At 39.5% G+C, this 22500-nt stretch overlaps 2 protein-coding genes across 7 annotated transcripts in view; both read right to left on the bottom strand.

Moving 5' to 3' along the window:
- The window catches only part of LOC138043306 (rhotekin-like), a 36444-nt gene extending 21171 nt beyond the window's left edge, over positions 1 to 15273 (bottom strand). Inside the window, exons 1-7 of one of the 5 annotated variants that reach the window (XM_068889525.1) lie at positions 14985 to 15273; positions 8611 to 8819; positions 6280 to 6350; positions 5244 to 5297; positions 2780 to 2897; positions 1864 to 2072; positions 726 to 871 (exon numbers count right to left, since the gene is read on the bottom strand). In XM_068889525.1, the coding sequence (XP_068745626.1) occupies positions 726 to 871; positions 1864 to 2072; positions 2780 to 2897; positions 5244 to 5297; positions 6280 to 6350; positions 8611 to 8819; positions 14985 to 15134 (957 nt within the window). In that variant the 5' untranslated portion in view covers positions 15135 to 15273. Of the gene's footprint in view, positions 1 to 725; positions 872 to 1863; positions 2073 to 2779; positions 2898 to 5243; positions 5298 to 6279; positions 6351 to 8610; positions 8820 to 12556; positions 12733 to 14113; positions 14434 to 14984 lie in introns of those variants that run through there. The other 4 variants (XM_068889528.1, XM_068889524.1, XM_068889529.1 and 1 more) reach the window with 4 other exon arrangements.
- A 54-nt stretch (positions 15274 to 15327) lies between these two features.
- Positions 15328 to 22500, bottom strand: part of LOC138043307 (protrudin-like) — a 29542-nt gene continuing 22369 nt past the window's right edge. Inside the window, exons 12-14 of one of the 2 annotated variants that reach the window (XM_068889531.1) lie at positions 19675 to 19724; positions 18333 to 18414; positions 15328 to 16358 (exon numbers count right to left, since the gene is read on the bottom strand). In XM_068889531.1, the coding sequence (XP_068745632.1) occupies positions 16264 to 16358; positions 18333 to 18414; positions 19675 to 19724 (227 nt within the window). In that variant the 3' untranslated portion in view covers positions 15328 to 16263. The remainder of the gene's footprint in view (positions 16359 to 18332; positions 18415 to 19674; positions 19725 to 22500) is intronic. The other variant, XM_068889530.1, reaches the window with a different exon arrangement.

Below are 22500 nucleotides of genomic sequence, written 5' to 3'. Positions count from 1 at the left end.
AAAAGGAGGGCATTTTGTCCTTAACATGAGGGCACTTTTGGTAATCCAGAGGGCGTCATTACTGTAATCCTGATTGGTTAACAGTGGCTAAGCCAGAGGAAGCCAGTTTCTCCCAGATTCTCTGATTAAACTGCTTTTTGTTCACATATATGTATAAAATACATTTAAAGCGAACTATAACCAAATGAAAGTGTGTTTGCTTGTTTGTAAGATTGAAGTGTTCATTGAACTGATTGGTCAGCTAGGTTGATTGTCATTTGTTGCCGCATTGAACAGTCTTCCCTCGACAATTTTGCCCTTTTTGTACAAGTAATCACATGGGGCCGAGTAAAACTAAGGATTAAAAGCACGTGCATTTTCAGAGGTAGTAGATAATTATTGCCCAAGTCGAGCAACAACGAGGGCAATTTCTACAACCTACATGTACCAAAATGCAAGTGATATCAATCCATAATTTTACGAGGAAACACGCGATTACTTGTTTAACATTAATAATCAATATAAAGTGCAAAATCTTCTTTTATCAACAGGGGCCCGCAGAGTACATGTACATTTGAAAGTGGGGGAACTAGGTTTTGGTATGGATCATGGAAGTGTGAGGGGAAGGGGAGAGGTTTTGGGGAAAACAACACCATAGGAAAAAAGTGGGGGGGGGGGGGGCGGGGGAGGGGGGTTTAATTCTGGATCTGGATTCGATAAAGGATTTAAGATCTTCTAAGGGGTACCTGTATTTCAAGAAAGCCACTCATTTGAGCAGCCTCTACACATTCTGGTCTTGCAGCCAGACGACAACAAATCTGACCCCACAGAGCTAACTGAGGCATGTTAGAGCCCTCTGTGGTGGTTGCTAGGGGACTGGCACCAACTAAGCCTGCAAGTAAGTAAGAGCTAAACATTATGAAGATGAACTCCCATATCAGTTCAACCAAGGCAGTACCACTCAAGGAAAACATCAAATAATAATTGTTATTGCAGGGATCCACATTCGCAGTCGTCCGGTTGTCTCAGACGACAAATAACCCGTCCGGACGAGTATAATACTCCAAAGGTCGTCCATTAAACGAGTGAAGTTTTAATAATGCCTTTTCATGAATGCCATCGAATGTCATAACATAGAATGTACTTTCTTTCTGATCGCTTTTCCTGGAAACTTCCAGAAAATAAGGAATAAACATGAAGCTTTCCTCAGCAATGAAATCACAAATTTGAGCATAATCTTTGACCATGTGGTACTATTCATGAAACGATTGCAGGCTCAATTTTCATGTATCTCACCGAGTTTCTCACTGATGGAATGGTTGTTACAAGTCCTTTAGCTGAGCTCATAATGTGGTATTAGTTACAAGGTGTTTCGCCACCTCCAGCAGAAACGAAAACAAGTGGAGCACAACCTGCTGCTTACGAACAGGAAAAACACAAAATCTTGGTAGCATATAAAAAGAAGTCACTAGACAGGAGTGTCCAAACTTTGGGTCGTTGAATCGTAACTTTGTAAGCTACATTCATGTAGTATGGACCACAGTAAATCGGGTTCCCACAGTGCAAAGAACAAAATACTCCTGAGTCAAAATTCGTAATTTTGAGAGTGTAAAATAAATCGCGAATGCTCAAGTTACAAGTAATTTTTGTCGACTGGTCATCCAGTCTATATTTCCGCATTTTTGCCTGGGCAACCCAAAATTTGTCCGGGCAAGTATATCATAAGACGTACTTGCCCGGCCGATGACTTCGATATCAAAATGAGTATGGATCCCTGTTATTGTTCATTGCATACTTTATTGTACTTGGTCTTAAGCCACTTATTACAGTTTGTAGCTCTGGAGCAGATGGGATATTTGCAGGTCAAAAGCCTAAAAACCTTACCAGTTTTGAGATCATGTGACTTGACACTCTCATTGAGATGGTCAACTGTAAGCTGGGTGTGTCCGGCTAGTATGAACTTAGGTACTTCAGGACCTGACGCGTTTCTTCTAAGAGGTCTCTTTAAACCTGAAAACCTACTTGCTGCACTTTCAGCTGAAACAGAGTAGTAAATCTCCATATCCAACTTGAAGTCATGACTCACATTGTCACTGCAAAACAGAAAAAGACTTTCAAAGACTATCAAAAACTCTTTTGACAAGGAACAAGGTGGAAGCACACTAGAGGGAGAATTGGGAAACAGCAATGCCTGAGGTATCCCAAAGATCCTGTGATGCACACAACACATGGATACTGTATTTTCAGTAAGAACTCGCCTTAGTGGGATGAGTGGCTGGAAACATAGAGGAGGGCACAAAAAAGTAAAGCTTACATTATTTTTTGCAACAACGTGGCGAGCTTCGGGTGTACATACATGTATTTCTCAACCTCATTTCCAGGGTCTCTCTTCTCTGCCTCCCTTGCCAAATATGTTTGTTCCCCGTGGATAATCATTTCAATTGCTTTCTTGAATGACAAACTCTTCCTTTCTCAAAAAACTATTACGCATTCTTCCTTTAATATTTGACTGCTTACTTGAGCTTTTTCAGGTAAGTTTGAATCCGGACCTTCTGAACACAGGCATAAGTGAAAATTAATTCTAACGACGCAAGTTCTATCCGATCGATTAGACAACAACTTTTTGCCTTTCATGTCAAATTCCATGTGTAGTGCATGTTAAAACCACCTTGCCATGACTGAATGTTTTGATGATCGTCTGGCCCCAAAAATCAAATGATTATTAAGATTGCTGCTGTCTGAGAGAGATACATGTAGAGTACATGTAGTAACTTGCCTGGTTTACACAAATTGTACTTACAAGACAATAACACTGTCAAAAGAAATGTCAGTCTCTGACTCATCAGTCTCGACAAGAGCAGTGTCTAATACTTGCCCATCCAGTTTTAATAAGCAAAACACATAGTAAAGATGTTGCTCTGAAAATATAACAGCATTCAATTATAAATAACAGCAATCCTCCTTTTTAAGTTTTACTACATAAGCTACATGTATTTCAAACTGAAAAGATGTTTAAGATGACAGAAATTTGCAAATCAATTAATTGTCAACTTAAAGGGAAACTGATGGCTGATTTGAATTTGAAAATAAATGTTCACTTACATACATATACTTTATTTAAGGTATCATAAACAAATAAATACAAGTAATACCCTAAAAAGGAAGTTTAAGAGGTTAACCCTATGTAAATAAACTTCCAAAATAAAAATCAAAAATATATGTTTATAAGTGGAACCTAAGAAATACACATGTATGATTTAAGAGCTATTTTAAAACGTCTCAAATTTCCTACCTCAACAACATTGGCAGGCAGGTCATTCCATTCGCGAATAATTTTAACGAAGAATGAATATTTATAACAATTACAGTTCGCCGATTTAACTTGTAGTTTGTAGTTATGATTGGACCTGGTACGTTTTGAAGCGAACTCAAAAAAGTCACGAAAACAAAGACTATTCAATCCAAATACAAGTTTATAGCATTCAATCAAAGAAAAATATAGTCTTCTGTCAGTCAACTGCGACCAACGCAACAGTTTACAGCGATCTTCATATGACATCTCTCCCCTTCGCTGGCCCAAGGCCAATCGAGAAGCTCTTCTCTGAACTTTTTCTAAGAGAACAATATTCTTAACCAAGTAAGGGCACCATGCAGGGGAAGCGTACTCGAGGATTGGTCTCACAAGAGCCTTATACATTGTGGAAAAGATTTCTTTGTTTACAGAACCGATTGTTCGCTTGATTAGACCGAGAACTTTATTGGCCTTATTGACCACCTCGACAACGTGTAAAGTCCACGAGAGATCATGGGAGATTGTGATGCCGAGGTCTTTTACAGTACTCACTGAGCTGAGACGTTCTCCACGCGGTACGAGGGAGTAATTTGGAACAGATTTATCACGATTATGTGTCACTCGCATAATTTCACATTTGTTCGCGTTGAAGTTTAACTGCCAGGTCTCAGACCAACTCTTAAGGTGGAATAAGTCGGACTGAAGAATGACTGTGTCTCTAGCTATGTCAGAGATCTCTCTATAAACCTTGGTATCATCCGCATACAGTTTAACCGTTGATAAAATTCCCGATGAAATGTCATTTACATATAAGATGAATAAAACAGGTCCTAGGATTGTTCCTTGGGGTACACCTGATAAAACTGGAGACCAGGACGAGCAAGTACCGCGTATGACGACGCGTTGCATCCGGCCAATTAAAAAATTTCGAAACCACTGGAGAGCGCTGCCGTCGATACCATGACGCTTGAGCTTGAAAAGAAGACGCTCATGCGGTACACTGTCGAACGCCTTGGAAAAATCCAAAAAGGCAATGTCGGTTGGCTTTCTATTGTTACGTGATTTCGCCCAATCATCGTAACAAGAAAGAATCTCCGAAAGCGTTGATCGACCCTCCATGTAAGCGAACTGGTTCGGGTTAAAAATATTTATGTTTTGCCAAAAATCCATCACTCGAGACTTAACGATTTTCTCCGCAATCTTGCACACTACTGATGTTAATGAGATCTGGCGATAATTATTCCTGTCAGTCTTACTGCCTTTTTTGAACAAAGGTGTGATATTAGCGAGTTTCCAGAGATGTGGCAGTTTGCCTGTTGAAAATGATTTGTTAAAGAAAAAACACAGAGGTGATGACAAAACACTCGCACATTCCTTCAGAATGCGAGGTGATAGACTGTCAGGTCTATGCATACACTTCAGTGTGCTTTGGGACAATAAATTGTTTAATTTTAACCAGTACAAATACCACCGATTTCCCTCTGAATCCCGATTTTTGACAGTTAGTAATATCCAGTAGTGTTTTTGAGTCGTGAAAATTTAAACTTGCCGATTTCATTGTTGTAATGATATATTTTTGAGTAGCAATTCCTGGTTTCCTTAGTCTTAAGATAAAATCTTCAATCAACTGGTCAGTTTCGTGAAAAATGAAAGAACCCTATTCTAGACCCAAACACTCTGATTTATATACCCTATGCTAGAGTAAACTGCTTGAAAACCATACCCTTCACAGTGGCACATACCTATATAGCCCATATGGCAGTACCCCCTTCACCCCCCCCCCTCCCCCCCCCCCCTCCCCCGCCCCCTTGATCTGAATGGATTTGATTGGATTTGATTGGATTTGATTTGATGTCTCCAATTACATAGTGCCCCAGTGCTACACACAGTTGACACTTGTTATTACTTGAATACATTTTTTAAAGAGGACAATAGCCCATCAACAATTAAATTCTTTGGCCCTGCATTTTACCTGTTTTGGTTTTATTGTGATCATCTTGGGTCCACATTAACGGGACACGGATATCTAAAGTAAAAAACAAGTTTTCATGCATCATCGCAATTAGTGACAACACTGAGTGGTACTAATCAGACAGAGAAAAAAAGAACAGAGAGTGTATGGGTACTGCATGACATCTCCTGAATGCTGGACTTCTTAAAATACATACAGAGTGACATGTCTGGCACCAGAACAGGGATATTAATAGTCAACTTTGGTAGCTCTAGAAATTACTATTTCTGCACTGTGACTACTCCAGACCCAATCATTCTTACTTGGACTTAACCCTCCTCACCTGAGAGTGAGACTAATGCCAGATGATTTTACTTGTCAATTGGGGGCACTTTACATATAGGTGTGAATGCATTAGTGAGGTATGTGCTTAGATGCATTTCCTGTGCTCCAGTCTTCATTACACTTGGTCATCTACATGTACATACATGTATCAAACACACCTTAAATTGACATGTGATTACCATTGACAATAATAAAACATTTTGACAGATTCTACAGTTCTTCAATTAAAAGGTTTAATTATCATAAGTTGTTAATTATTACATGTATTACAAGTTATTGTTGGAGTTATACTGTTACAGACACATGGAAAATTGTCAAAATTAAAGTATATGGCTTTCGGGGGCAACAATACAGTGTACAGTAATAATTGTTTGCACTTTTATATTTTTTGCCCACAGTTTATGGGAGAGAGTGATGCACCTCAGCCTATTCCCTAATGTCTGCTAAATTCAGTGGTTTCAAATGAGTACCAACATCCGAAAAAAAAGCACCAATGGACTTTGGATACTTTCCCCTCTAAACTGAAGAAAGAAAGATTCTTTGAAACCTAAGATTAAAATTCATTTTCACGATGACAAGAGTCGGTTAATCTACTCAAACCAGCCTCCAACTTCAGATTTGATTGAATCCCCTGCAAATTTCTCTTCAGAGCAGCTTATAATAGTTAATAATATTGTTTTCCAACGTCATAAACTGATTCCAAATGAATTACCTGAGAGCGAAAGTTGCGCCTTGCATGGAGCATCATCATCATCATCTGAATCCACTGGAAATGCTGATGAACTGAGATTATAAGACAAATGACAATTACTAAATAAAATCACATCAACCGTAAACACGCAAAGATAAGCCACACCCTGAATTTAGTGATTCTTCATCCATTGTTCACCAAACATTAACTCACTATTAACCCATTGACTCCCAGGGGTTCCCCATTGAATCCTCTGGCGTTAGACAGAGTAAAATACTAAGTCTGGCCAGTTTAGGCCAGTTTGGACATAAAAGGGTTAACCCATTGACTCCCAGGGGTCCCCAATTGATGAGTAAAATCGTCTGGCATTAGTAAACTACATGTAGTCTGGCCGGTTTGGACGTGAAAGGGTTAACATTGAAACAGAAAATACTTGAAATTATTTGTTCTCAATGCGCAAGCGAGTGGAATTCTGCAAATCCTGCGATCTGAATGGCTCTGGGAGTGGGCGGGTTATTTTTGCCATAGTGGGAATTTGGGAATCGTTTGCCATATATATACATGCAAGGTCAAACTAAGATATAATTTTTGTATGCGTTGATAACCGAGATTGAGTGAAACAATCAGAGCATAAGAAATGCATTAACCAAGGTTGCAAATTTAATAAAAAGTGAATCATCCGGCAGATACTGCTATTCACTGTTTGAACAGCTGGGGCCTGGAAATCACCCGCCTTTCCGAAATTAAAGAACCTTTTGCCTTTATCTTTACGTAATTAAGACTGGCCACAGGGACTTAAATAACAAGTACAGCAAAAAGTCCATAAAGTTTAATAAGAAAACTTAATGGCAGGTATTTTATTTCAACAGTATTTGTGTACAATTTCTAACACCATGAAATCCCCCAAAACAATTTTGGCAGCAAAACTTTGACGGCCTTGTGTAACGAAATTTTCAGTCACAGAACTAAAGTCTTTGTTCGCATCTCTGTTGAAATCGTAAACAAAAGAAAGAGATTTGTCTTCGAAATTGTTGGCATGTCTCTGTTCAATAATGTAAATTACACCTGTTCTATTCTGTGATTAAAGAAAAAAGCAATTAAAAAGGAAATTTACCTCGTCCCGAACTAGAGAGAACATCTTTCTAAGAGAAGTTAATTATCTAGTGGTGCAAAATTGTTTACAGCAAAGGAGAATCTTCCTGCTTTTGAAATCTTAAGAATAAAATGGACACAACAGTTTCTGCAAGGTAAAATAATTATAGTTCCTTCTCCAATCCTCTGAAAGTGTGCAGTGGAACGGTGATAATTTGCCATTGTACATAAATAAATGAATCTGTGGTACTACACACTTTCTGAGAACCGAAACTGCCCCTCACCTTGGTTGCTCACTTTTTTGCTAGATTTTGTCTTCTTCAATTGACTTGAGAAGTACGGTAATCATCAAGAGATCGCTTTTTTCGTCGACCATCCATCTTCGAAGTATCAACGCACGTGTGAATTGCGATGGTTTCGGGCTTCGTGACGGTCATGCATTCATATTTTGCAAGTTAGCTGTCAACACTACTGAAAGTTTTTGCACACTACTTTTTTAGTATACAGGTTGCTAGTTGTTTCCTTCTTCCATCAAATCAAAAAACCACAAGAAAATGATCACTAAAATAAGCCTCAGAGTTCAAAAAATTTAAATTTCTTTAAATGGCAAATCTCAATATTACAAAATTTCTGGTGCACAAAGTAGCCGGCGCAAAATGGTCTGGTCCTGCCACCTACCAGCTTTTCATGACAACCCTGAATTACATTATGTACATACTAAGTGTTACTAACATCTTGGGAATTACATGTACGGATACTCTGAAATACAATTTTTCATTGGTTATATAGGAATACACTATCAATAGCCAAACAAAAAAGTGCACTTTTTAAAGTAACAAAGGAACTTTATTTAAGTGTCTAGTCGTTCTAGCGCTGGGGCACTAATTGGAGACACTGTAAACTGAAATTAACAATTAACGCAAATCATGCAAATCAAATCAAATGTTGGTTCTTAAGGAGAGGCCAAACCAGAGCACCTGGAGAAAACCTCTTGATGCAGAGTAGAGAACCAACACACTCAACCCACATAGGACGCAGAGTCTGGGAATCGAACCCAGGCCACATTGGTGGGATGCGAGTGCTCTCACCACTGCGCCATCCCTGCACCCCTAACTTGCAAAATGTTGTTTTGTTTTGTCTTGTTTCTAGCAGGAAGGTGGTCTAAAATAATCCCAGTCAGAGGGTACAATGTATGTCTGTGTGGTAATAGACTGCCAGCTCATTAGAGAGTTGACAATAAAAACTCTTTTTAATCAATACCTTGATCCTTTCCGCCTCATCACTGACTTTGCTCTGTGTCTTTGTAGCAAACCCATCAATGCCAGAATGCGTGCATTGATTGTCAGAAGATTCTTGGAGGTCTCAAGAGCTTGTACCTCTTCATGGCAGGCTGCCAATAACTTCATAATCCCATCTCTTATATGCACCTCATGATCTATCTTCTCCTGAATCGCAGAATCATCCAATTCCTGATAAACAATAAGTATAAAATTGTGGACCACATTTAGTAGAATCTTACTGCAAAGAGTCAAACATTTCTGATGGAAATTGGCTGAGATATCCTTTTTCATCATATTTGATCAAAATTTGGTTGAGTGTATGGCATCATCACTTGGCTAATTTGCATTATTTTAAAAACTTGAATATCTCTGGAACAAAAAGAGATATTTGAAAATAGTAAAGAGCATTTTTCTTCTCATGCAGGGTACTTATTTATGTCTTAAAATGGCTTCGATAGAACCAACCAAAAAGAGGTGTTGAAATGGAAAAATGTTTTGCCATGTGACAATCTTTTAGTACATGTAGTTTCATACTTGTAGCAAAACATTTTCCACTTGAACAGGCTATTGGTTTTTCTAAATACACAAGGTCCGCGTGATCCAGCAGTCAGTTCACTACTTTTGAATAAAAACTACTGTTTGGCATATTGAGTGCTTTTCCCTCTGCGATGTATGTATGTGGCGCTATTACATTCTTTAACATCCAAATTTTCTCTAATAGTTGTCATGATTATTGCAAGGCAACCTCTGGTGTTATTCATCTAGGGATTTCAGATCACGGTCTAATTTATGCGGACCGCAAGTTTGCTGAACCCAAAACTAGACCCACTATTAAAGAGGTTTGAAATTTCAAACATTTTGTCGAAGTGGATTTTATTAATGACCTTAATGGAGTTTCGTGGCAAAATGTTGAATGTTTTGGTGACCCTAACTTAGCTTGGCAAGCATGGAAGTCTGATTTTAATGCAATTTTAGATCACCATGCCCCTATAAGACATACGCGTGTGAGACAATCATCAGTACCATGGCTCACTTTTGATATAAAGAAAATGATGAAAGAACGAGATTACCATAAGAAAACATGCTATTAAATACGGCTCGCACAACCACTGGATACTTTATCAATCTGCCAGGAATAAGTAAATTCTATGATACGTAAAGCGAAATCTGACTACTTTTGCCTCAAGATCGATGCATCCAAGGTTACTGACCGTAAGGCAGGCTGGAAATTAACAAATTCACTTACAGGCAAACGTAATTTAAATCTTTAAAGATTCCACCACTTGTCTTGTTCAGTATCCAATTGACTTGGCATTATTGAGCTTCATAAGAGTATATTTTGTTCAAAGATCCACTCAAACGCCATTCGCGTTACATGACTTTCAACGCCATTGCCGGCCAAGTTAATCATTCTACTGTGTCCATCAGAGAAATTTACACATTTCCCACTACCCTCTCGATCCTAAGAAAATACGCGCAGAACAAAGACACCACTTAGCAGGGGAGTGACAGGCAAGACTTTTACCGACACAGAAAAAAAATTAAAAAAAAAAGAAAAACACCCAACAAATGCCACCCTTTTTCCGACTGGGATTGCCATACTGGCAACCCAGTAACAAGGTCAACTCCAGCCTTGCTTTTTCTCAAAGGCCTGGTGACTGAGCAGTCAGAATTGTAAAATGGTCTAACATATTTCCTAATTTGAGGGGGTTCCTTCTTAACTAATGCAAGCTTGTTGCTATTGTAGGAATGAAATTCTGCCAGGGAATTGTCAGTGGTCTTCTCACAGGACAAGTGGCACCTGAGCCAACCGAATGCCAAAGTGGCAGGAAACATGAAATATTGTAACTCTCTGAAAAGCTGATTAAGAGACGAAAATTTATCTATGATCCTTTGTTTATGTTCTTGTAAGGGATATTATGTCTTTCTGAGATTTAAACATTATGCTGAGGTGTAGTTTGAAGGCGCTATCAACTTTGTTTGCATTGTAGAGGCAATGGCCAGACGAACATGCAAAGTGTCAGTCAGTGGGTACAATGGCTGTTTAATAAAATAGTAAGTTTGAGAAATACACGTACAGCTAACGCGGAAAAAAATACCAGTACTGCTTTCTCTGAAATCATAAATTAGCAGTAAGCCGCCTTACCGGCTCTGGCTGGACAGGATGAAAATCAACCTGATGCGTTGTCGCACAAAGTCACGAGTGTTCAGCTGCAAAACACTTTGAGAAGACATGGACACAACTTTAACCATTTCACCCCTGAACCGGCCATACTTGGTATTTTACTTGTCAATGGGGAGCCCCCAGGGGTCATTTAATGGATTAATCAGGCAACTATTAACACAAATTATGCAAGTTGTCGACTCCAAGTTTGAGTTTACTAGTACTGACTTTTTAGGAGAGGTTTTCGAGACGCAAGAATGCAAGAAATGTCAACGAAACTGCAAGTTACAGGTCATGAAGAGCAAAAATCTGAATGGTGGAATCACTGAATTTGAGCTGATATGCAAGAATGCCCATGCATACCTAGTGCCAAGCCTCATCTGAGTAAAAATTAATTGTGGTTTTTGAACACATCAACCCCTAAAATTCACATATTCGATAAAATTCAAAATTTCAACAAAGCCATAAGTAGCATTTACAATAATGAAGCTCTGCATCTGATCATGTGAATTTTATTTGTTCAAAATGTATCCTGTGGTAGTTTTGCCGTGTTTTCTGTTGTCACTGGTCATGTAACTGTACCAAAATTAATATGGTCAACGTCTATTAACTAAGAGTGTTCACCAATAAACCACAAATGCGGGTTGTCTATTGCTATTCCAGAACCTGAGAAATGGCTGATGGAAGTATACATTGTCAGAAGGACCCCCCCTTAATAACATATCATTATTCAACAAGAAACCTACATGTAGTTTTGACCAAGATTTAATATTGTTTATCACACGATTATTTGTTAAAATATGTATTGAACAGAAACGGTACCAGCAGTTAGGGTTGATATAAATTACCGTGAAACAGATCACCCCATTGTATGCTCTTAAAGCCATTCAGTCATGTCTCCTACATGTATGTGCAGTATGGGGCAATTATTATTAGCCCAATTTCAATATATTAAAATCAAGTCCTAAACAAAAGGCATCACCTTGAGGCTCTGGGGAATAAAGTCATTCAAATCCTTATATTTATTCCTCAAAGAGTGAGATGATGGCTTTTGTTTAGGACTGAATTTTAATATCTTGTAAGTGGGCAATTACAAATATAAAAGCTAAATGAAAATTATGAATGAATGTGTTCAAACAGAGAGTCATAAAAAGACCTTGCGTTGTATTGCACAACGTTGTGTTATTTGCTTTGCTGTGTTAAGCCCACTTCAAGATTGTAAATTATGTATGCCATTAATCCTTACATTTTTAATGTTCATCTTAGAAATTCACCTCACTAAAAGCAAGCTCCTTACTAATATTTACAATAAGAGGGACAAAGATATAAATTATAGGACTTCCATATTTACAGTATGCTGCACTTGAGTTTCTTATGCATGCCTTAAATGTATTTATAATTTAATATATATATATATATGTATATCAGCTTCTCAGTCGACTGTACTTTTCATCTCCTTTTCAATTTTTTCTCATCCATATTTTCCCATAATTATTTTAATCAGCAAAAATGAAAAACAATGCAAAAATGTAAACAGCAAGTGCTTCCTGGGAAAAGTCAGTTAAAAATACAATTAATAAATCACAAGGACAGGGGGCACATCTGAATTGACATTGGTTAAAATGCGTAAAGAAACTTTTGAACTAGACCAAACAGAAGATAAACCTCAACAAGAGAGGACAGACACAATGCCTTTTGATCAGGAAACAATCATATGGAAGACAGCTTCAGTCAAGCATAATTACGGAACAGTGTTGTGTACCTCCTCAACGGGCCGTTTCACTCCTTTACAGTGTGCCAAGAAGTTGTCCATAATCCACTGGTGTCAAAATGAATAAATAACCCCGTCTGAGAAACTTCGATCAGGTTTGGAATGGATGTTTACTTTGGCACAAAATTGGGTGAGGCAGGAAGTGACTACTGTAAATGAAAGCTAGTCAATCCTGCGTCACTGAAAACAATAACCGGTGAAATCTTGGCGCTTGTCACACAATCACTTGTCAAACGTGTCGAAAGGTCAAAAGCAAATCGAAAGTTTACTTGTCGCGTGCCGAACAGATCAAAGGCTATGCTTTGAAGTGTGACAAAAATGAACTCAACACATAGTGATTTTTCTTGTTAAAACCGCGACACCATTTGGATGTCAATACCACAAATATGGTATTAAATTCAATCGTTCTGGAAAACGAAATGCCACTACATTGTTGTCCAAGACGCCGAGTCCGGAAAATATGTCAACAGATATCAAATGGAAGGCAAACCTTGCTTCTGTTTCAATACAATATTAAAGGTCAACTGTTGCATCTTACAATAGACAAGATGTCCAAACTATTCATTCCCTGAGGACAGAAGATTAATTCAAATTGTAGGCTAGAACACGAATGACAATATCAAGGAAACAATTATTATATTTGTTAATAACGCACAAACCCGCCTCAGGGCCGAAATCAAGCTCGAATTTCCAGTTGAATAAAAACAAAAACAGTTCGCTTTCAGTTTTCGGGGATAATGATCAAGCGTCCCTTCAGGGTTACATGCTGGCATCACAAACGGTCAGATAGGTAGATCGTTTATTGTGTAAATACTTTGCAGTCGTAAAACTGAATTGCGTATTTTACAAATAACATAAGTTAAAATATAAAGCTAATTACAATATATGCATATAAATACCTCATATAGTAATGCTAAAATATATACAAATATCTCACAATAAATTAAAGTCGACTACTTTAAAACTTCAGGAAATGATTTATGCGCAACCCATGGCATAAACGAAAGAGCGCCTGAAACGTTCCGTATGGGAACGTGGCAAATTATGTCTTTTGACGCCTTCAATAGTTTGCCGTGTTTATCAAGCTTACAAACAGCGTGCGGCGAGTTTGATTTCAAGTAAGACTGTAATTTGATTTTTTTTCCTTATGAATCAAAAACTCAAACTCTAATTCTAAAATAAAAGAAATATACATTCATTCGCCTGGGCTACAAATAGCTACAGCTCATTCAGCTGAAAGTAACTAATACACGCGTTTTTCTGAAGACTTCTATTGTAGTTGAAGCATCGTTGTGATCTCAGACGTGTCACGCGAATCATCGAAGTGTGATTGTGTTCTCATCATGTTTATTGGAGCTTAACGATTTAGGACACACTGATTTCTTTGGACCTTGAGGTCATTTCTCTGATCGATGTTTTCACTATCGCAATAAAACAACTTCAAGCCTTATGCCAAAGAGGCATTCATGACTAAATAACTCTATACGGTTCTTGTCAAGAGAACCTTGATTTTGGTGTCCTTAAAAGCCCGCGAAAGATCGTTGATACCTTTTAGCACATCCCTGTGTCGTTAAAATGTTACCTTTAGAGCGGCAGCATCCCATTTCTCCACATAATCTGGCTCCATTCTCTTTCTCTTTTTCACCGACGAACTCCGCTCAGACTCATCGCGTTGGCACCGCTTGCGGACCTTTCGATACTGGCTCTTCTTTCGTAATTTATTTCCGACTTCTCGGGTGGCCATCTTTTGTAAATAAATTAATGGTGAGCCCGCGATTCGTCCTGACACTTCGAATATCCGTATCCGACCCCCTTGACTGTCGACCCCCTTTATGTTTGCAGTTGTTTAATTTCACGCTCGTGACTGAGTGAACAAGAGGTCAAATATAAAAAGCCGTCAAAGATATTTGCTTGGCCACACCTGAAGAGTATAAAAACGCCCTAATCAATAAGACCTCATTTTTCAAATCGAAAGCCTTACATACAAACACAAAGCTTGCTGTCTCCAAGTAAAGCGATGTAAACTCTTTCGAGGTGTAAAATAAATATAACTTATTGATGCAGGCTACAGCTTCCGTATTAAAACAAAGTAAACCGGAGAGTTTCTCAGAACAAGAATATCGTCCATGTGAAGCTTACCAGCCTGATGACATCAAAGTTAATTGACCACGAATAATGAAAATATTGATGTGGGAGTATTGCAGTACGTCTGCAAAGAAACACTAAATGGTTAAAATAATGGCGACTCCTGGGCTTCAGAGTTACAAATATTAAACAAATATTAAACGGCTGTACAGCTTCCAAAAGAAGAAAAAGCACCACGAATGAAGGGGTTGGTTTCTAAAGAATATGTGGTGCTGCACCGGGGGGCAGTAAACAACAAGGTTTGGTTGACAAAGGTCGGTGAGAGATCTCTAACCTGACGTTGTGACGGTACGAGCAATTTAATGTCTCCTCGTTCGAGCGAATTCGCTCGATTTGAAGGAAGTGGTATGTACCGGGAGTTTGTTATGCCTCCGAACAGACTCGCGTGCCATTCACGTGAGAGGAAACGGAGTTTCTGTGTCATGTGATTGGTAAGCTCGAGGGCTTTCTGAAACAAAGTTTTTCCAATTGTCTTTCTCTCAATAGCTAACACAAGTAGCTTGCAAAGCGCTCACAGCTGAACAGCACTCTCGCCTCATCTTGCGAACTCAGTAGAGGAGTGGCCAAAACAAATTGAACCACAAATTATCAAACAAAGTAGCTCGGAGACGCTTGGGTGAGGTGTCGTCGCATAATAACGAAACCAAATGCTATATTGCAAGCTCTAGAGAGACTTGTCGTAATGGCGAAATGAACAAATATTTGATGGCGTACAAAAGGAGTGAATGTGAGACGAAAATACCGTAAAATATGTTTTTGAAAAACATGAAACCTTATCGGCGTTCTGTTGGTATCTTTTATGCCTCATGCAGTAATATTATTTAAGTGCAGCTACAGTAAGAAAACCGCCTTCTTGAGCTCTTAAACATACTATTACATTTCATATATATAAACTCTTGCTCTGAAAGACCTGAAACGATAAGTTGAGATTTCAATTGCCTCCGTGTGACTTGACTCACGACTCGACACGCGACTCACTTGGCTGCAACCAAAACCCTGCAATAACATCCAGTTCTTTTCCTTTGCTACCTTCTTTTCGTAAAAAAACTCTCAAGCTTTCCGATAACCCAACGTCGATAGACGCTTTACCAAAATAGATTAATAGCCAGTAAAAAATAAAGCAAAAACCCCTCAGTTGCAGTGGAGGTTCGGAATACGACATGAACATCATGAGATATAACCCATCATCTGAGACTGTAACGAAAACAAAATACTGGACTGTGTTATCAAGTTTCATAACATGTATGAGTAGCCAGAACGAAAGAACGTCCTGCATCAAAAACCACGGTAGAACTGTGGCACGTTGCTTCGAAAGAGAATAAAGGGAAATATACAGAGCAAAACTGTTGGCTTTGACCAAAGCTGCAGCAAGCTTGGTATTTCATAAAATGATAACGTGGCAATGATGTCCTCGAGTTCCCAGTTAAGTACTGATAAATATCAGACCTTAACAAATCGTCTTAAGACGTGATCTATTGTCTCTTGACGTTTAGCCAGCACTTGAGATAAGATTAGCATCATCAACAGCTGTCAAGTAGTTCAATGTTGTCAGGTCACCAGATATCTGTCTTCATATCGTCAGCTTTGTTTACAAGGTAGCCATAACAACTCATACAGACTAGTACTGTTTCTTCATAAGCTGCAGGCGCTGTTGACATCAAAAGCAGGAAAACGATAACATTTAGACACAAGACATTAGTTAAGGATAAGGATGCGAGAGCGCGTGACGTCACGTTATTTCGAGACAGTTGTAACGGCCGATTCAACTAATCGAGGAAAATATTCGATAAAAACTTCAAATCGCGATGTTTCTTTTCGAAAACTCATTTTATGGACAGCCAGATAAATAAAGTTCACTCACCTAACTTTCTGCGTTGTCCTGAGTGATTTGATGGGTTTTTGGGACGCTTCGATTCCCTCTTCAGAACCCACGCGTCGTCACATACAATATAAATAAACAAGGAGTGCAACTTCCAAGACCGCTCCCGGGACCGCTCACGGCCGAGTGCCTCCAGAATTTAGCCGAATTTCTCCCACTTTGAAAGGTCGCTCGCCTCCCAACCTTAGACGCGTAGAAAGACGATAATTTTACTAGCATCGTGCCAAAAATCATCAAATTTACACGGCTCTGCAACCTCAAAATCCTGCTCGATTTCCAAGCTTCGCTCAGGTTTTTGTTATCGCCAGATGATGAATCAAATTTACCAATCAAAAAGCGCACATTTGTAATTTTGTCCCTCTTGAGGAAAATCTGCGCTTTTTGATATCTGGCTGTCCATAACATGAGTTTTCGAAATGAAACATCGCGATTTGAAGTTTTTATGGAACATTTTCCTCGATTAGTTGAATCGGCCGTTACAACTGTCTCAAAATAACGTGACGTCACGCGCTTTCGCATCCTTAGGGTTGTCCGCCCGTGGTTAAGTCCCGCCCGTGGTTGTCCGCCCGTGGTTAAGGGTGAGGCTACGATACGGGTGTGTACGATGACGCATGGTATGACTGACCACCTAATCTTTCACTTCAGCAAAAATGGCTTGAAAACCAACCGGAAACGAAGTGTTTCACAAAAGATTACACCAGCTTGTCTTGACCTCCATGTTATTCGTATCTCGCTAAAGTTAGCCTGCTTGCAAGCGATAGATGTTGTTGTCACCACGAAACACGTATCTGACGCCATATTGTATGAGTGTGGGATAGGTCTAGGCTGACAAAACGACGGGGTGGGGAATGGGGAGTGCAAATAGCGGAGAGAAAATCTCGCCGCTCTTCCCACCCCCCATATGGCGTCTGATACGTGTTTCGTGGCGACAACAGCATCTACCGCCCGCAAGCAGGCTATGCTAAAGATAAAGGGCGTGGTCGTGCGCGCGCGCGTGCTGTCACGAAGTGTGCCATGTTTTGCAGGATCAATCATAGAGACTACGTGGCCGAAATAGCAGGGTATCACGCAGTACCCCACAAACCCAAGCTTTCTAGTTCTCTACATGGCCTGGAATCGGTACCGAATGGGGAAACAGGGGAAAAGACCTTTAGATGATCTTCTCACCTGGATCCACGATATGAGGAGTGATTTCCTTCTTGCGCACCCGGCCAAAGGCATCGTCGAGTGCAGTGCAATGTCAGTTTCTAGAAAATTTTCAATGCCAAAACGTTTCCCACGGCGCTATCACGGGAAAAGACTAAAGTACTCGAACAGCAGAACTCGAATGTATACTTTCTGCACTTTGAAATAAAACGATTTTGATCCTTTAGAGGCAAGGTATGTCACAATGGTCCTGGTGAGTGGTAACGTTACGCAAAAGAACACTTAGCTACATTTGAAACGGCTTAGGTAATTCGTAGCCAAAATATTTCCACGTTTTCAGAGATTCCTCCCAAGAAAACGGCAGTGAACGTTGCCTATCCTTTTCAACAATTCCAATCAAGTTCGCAGCTGGTTGCAAAAGACCAAAAACGAAAACGAAACGAAAAGAGAACACGGCCGATTTTACCGTATCATGTTTGGCCTTGTCACACAATAGCGATGTGACGGTTGAAGTTACGTAGCTTGTCGCAATTAGTGTCCGGTAAATGCGCCCAAATGTAATACTCAAAAAGCTTAGTATGATATATTACTTCCTACCTGTTGCCCCAAACACTGCTCTCTTGACACGCTTGCAACAGCAACGAGAACAAAAACTGTCTCCACAATGACGACAGTATTGCTGCAACAGATAGCAAAGTATCATCTGCATGCACTCTGGCTACAAATGCGACACCACAGAACAAGTGCATTTGTCGACGTAAAAGGGGGTCTAACGTTCGCCGGTGTTTCGATAAACGACATCGGAGGGGAGCTGATTAAATGAAGCCCAGTTGAATTAATTAATAAACAAGTATCATTGTTTTGCAGAATGAGTCAAGAAACAGTCTTGTTTGGTTTCTATAGTGTCATTAGAAAGAGCGCTTTCGAACATCATTTGTCTCGAATTGGGTCAGTAAGGAATATTTTTTGCACGGGAATAATCATTCGATCACAGCAGGTAAGTCATAGCTTAATTGTCATTACAAGTAAACGAAAAGCTGACTATAGCATGCAAAGCCCTGCATGGATCATTAATGCAGATTGTGTTAGAAATGTTTATGTATATTATAGGGATCCTATTAGAAAGGTCGAGTTGCCTTAACAGAGCAAGACAGTTTACTGAGCTGCCACCATCACCCGCTAAGAGCCCCTTTTCTTTACCCAGTCGTAGCTGCTTCAGTAGCTGATTGCCGCCAATCAGTTTACTGGTGTGCTTTGCCGGACTGAAAGGCACTAGCACTGATTATGATCTGATTGAAAACGGTAGTACCGGTACCTCCTAGAACGTAATTAATGATCGTATAGAGCAATCGTATAGTTTTCAATTGAGTGTCGAAAGTAATTAGCAAATTGCTTTGGTTTACGATTTCTTCGCTCAGTGATTGGTTCAAAGTTTTCGCGCCACTTTTTCAACCAATCAGAAGTGAAACCAAAACCAATCGTGACTCGCGCGTGCACATTTTCCCGCGCTTTGTGTCGGCTACATGTAATTACTTCAAGTTTTGATTGGTTTACCGGATTGTCTCCGTTTTTTTTTGATTGGCCAAAGTAATTACTTTGGTTTTGGTTTTACGACACTCGATTGAAACTCGTATATGGGGGTAATGCCAATAATTAGAAATAAATGATATCCATACATTCTCTTAAAAAAACATGTTTATTGGGACAGCTATAATGGTGATATGGCTATATTCTTATCGGTCGTTCGTAATAGTATAGTATAGTGCATGCATTCCTTGTAACACATTCTTAATCTCGCTTCGAAGCAACAGATGTCTGAAGGCAGAATGCTATAGAGCTGTATGGCGTCAATGGCAGCTGACAACCCCAGAGATCCCGCACAATAGTCCAATTCACTACAGACTGAGCTACAAACCAAGCACCGCCCCGAGCCACTTACCCGTTTCTTTAATACAGAAGAGAAGGAAACATCACACGCGGCACAATTCCCTGAAATTTCAAAGAAAGAAATAAGAGAGATTTACGTACTCAAGCCCATCAACGTGTAACTTGCTGTTTTGCGGACGTTAAATGCTCCGTTCTAAATGACTTTTACCGCCAGCAAAACTTGCATGTTTTCTGGAAAATGGTAGATGTTACTCCCTTGCCAGAAAAGAAGCGTCATGGACGTGAGGAACTACTTGAAGACGATTTCACTCAAGTCATGTATTGAAAGATGGCAGAGAGGTTTGTTGTAGAATATGTCAAGATGGCTGCATTAGAGGACAGTGCTTGACCACGGGATACCATAGGTTACTGAATTGTCCACCTTAAAGTGTCCCTGTGATTAAAAAAAATCACGTTCTTTTTTTCTTCAGATTGTGAAAGAGTGTTTGCTTTAGACGAATTTCATTCTTAAACTAGTGAGCCCTTGGCGTCATTTTCTCCTCGATCCAGCTCTCTCAAGATCTTAAAGTTAGGCGGACCATTTAATAGGAAAATTCCAGTTAAAATAAGCAGGTGCCTTTTTAAAATCAAGGCTTAAAAATTTGGTCGCTTAGTGCTTAGTTAACATAGTTTTGAAATCCAAAGAAAAATAAGAATTGATTTTTTGATCACAGGGGCACTTCAATTAATACTACTCTGAGTTTGTTCCCAAAGGAGGGCCTAGTGAGGTATGCAGTTCATTATATGAGGTAAAGCATTAGTCTACTGCGAAGAGAGTAAAAGTCAGCGATGTTAAATGCAATGAGCTTGGAACTTCCCTAGCTAAGTAGCCAGTGTGTCTTGAACCAGTAGTCATTGATAGCAAGGAACTGGAAGAAGTGGAAAGCGCCAAATTACCAGGGCAATAACTACGAGCAATAACAACATGGAGCGCGCACATCGATGAGGTCGTCAAGACAGCCAGCAAAAGATTCTAATTTTAAAGAACTAGATTGTCTCTGCAAAAGCGCTATTTTACTTAGTATACGTCATGTGTGAAATCGTACTTTAATCGATGACACCATATCACACTATTACCATACCATCTCACGAGATGATAAATATTAGCTTATCCGTCTCTAGAAAAGGAATTTCAATTATTATGCCAGGCACAAAGATAGGATATAGGAGCCGAGGCTTTATGTGTAAAACCCACAGCAGATCACCTTACACACTTTTCTGATAAATTTTTCGATATTACAGCGTCACCTCCATTAACACACTATTACGCTCACAATCTCAGACAAAGCGAGATCAACCTTCCACGGGCCAGTAAAAATCGAGCTACGAAATTCTCTATAACAAAAGCTACACCACATCGATACTTTAGAAAACCTCTTCCCTGTTTTAAATTTGTATATGGTAGCGTATATATATATTTCATTATTATCGTTTATTTTATTAAATTAGAAAATATTTTAGTTTTTCAGTTGTTGACATCATCATTATAAGATATTTTTTTTCTTTTTTAACATTTTGTAAAATTCCCTAATTCAGCCCTTTGGCTCTCTCTATTATCGCTCTATTAAGTACTTTCTCCTGTCGTTTGCAGCACCGTCTCGATCGGTCGCAATTCTTCCAATATGTGCATTTATAGTGACACAAACTGGGAGAGAGGCGCGAGGAGGGCAAAACACAGGGATATGGCACGCTTGAATATCGTCCTAATCAACATGCTGTCACGACAGTGTTAGTTTTGAGAAAGTACAGTTGAAAGCTTTAAAAGCTGTCAACATCGTTGACAAATTTTTTTGGCCACCTGCAAAGAATTTGTGCACATAACTTTTGAATAATTCGAGCATTTTCACACATCGCACGTGGTTCAGCGGGATGATGAATATCGTTGTCGATAAGAGTACAGACAACGCTGAAACACTTTCTATTTGTTTTTTAATACAATATTCAACGCCTAGAAGAAAATGTTTCGACCAGAGAGTGGCCTAACCTGCGATCAGGCGTACTTTTCTTTAGACAAGGCGGAAAAGTAGCCTGCGAACAGGCCCTCCGAGGGACTGGGGTTGAGGGTAGAATACCGCAGACAGAGAGCCTGCTCGCAGGCTAGCGGAAAAGGTACGCCTGATATAATTTCTTAACGAGTCGTCTGCCGTCCATTCTGCCGCCCACCTTTCAAGAGTGACGCTATAAATGTGAGCCAATCAGATTTTACTGCAAATTACCTGCACGTTGCGATTCAAGGAAAGACGCGACGGAAACAAAATAGAGCTCTACCTGGAACGTCTACGAAGTCAGACTTTATCCATACAATCAATGGTATTTCAAGCAAATCCCACAGTTGACAGTTGGTGCGGTGTCTCTGTTCAAACCATCAAGGAACAAAGAATTTCAAGGTAAAATCGGAGAAAAAGCCGAATACTTCATGTTATCAAAAGGCTCAATCAACAGTACAATGAACTTTATTTAAAATCGATTATTTGAGGTGACAATAAGAGATGCTACTATCACTCTAATATGAGGAAAATGTCTAGCTTTCCAGCAGCAGCTACTCAACTATCATTTTGTGAGGAGTGTGCCACTAAACCATTGTTCAGCGCTCCCGTAAACGATGTCGAATTGTCAAGCTCGGCTGATTCCCCGAATGTGGCAGTTCTATTCTGTTCTTTTTGGAACTTGTTGCTTCCGAATATATTCCAAAGGACTTACCACAACTACAAACGTTTTCGAGTCGGTGGAAGTGGAACGATACATTTTTTCTAGAATGTTCGGGATTGTAAATAACACTATTGCCAAATCCCGTAGGAAGTAAAACTATAACGTCTCCTTTCCGCAAACCATTCTTCGG

Source organism: Montipora capricornis, chromosome 3, assembly GCF_036669925.1.
Source record: "Montipora capricornis isolate CH-2021 chromosome 3, ASM3666992v2, whole genome shotgun sequence".
In the NCBI taxonomy this organism is placed as follows: Eukaryota; Metazoa; Cnidaria; class Anthozoa; order Scleractinia; family Acroporidae; genus Montipora; species Montipora capricornis.
Note: the sequence above shows the minus strand (reverse complement) of the source record. Positions and strands in the feature narration are given on the sequence as shown.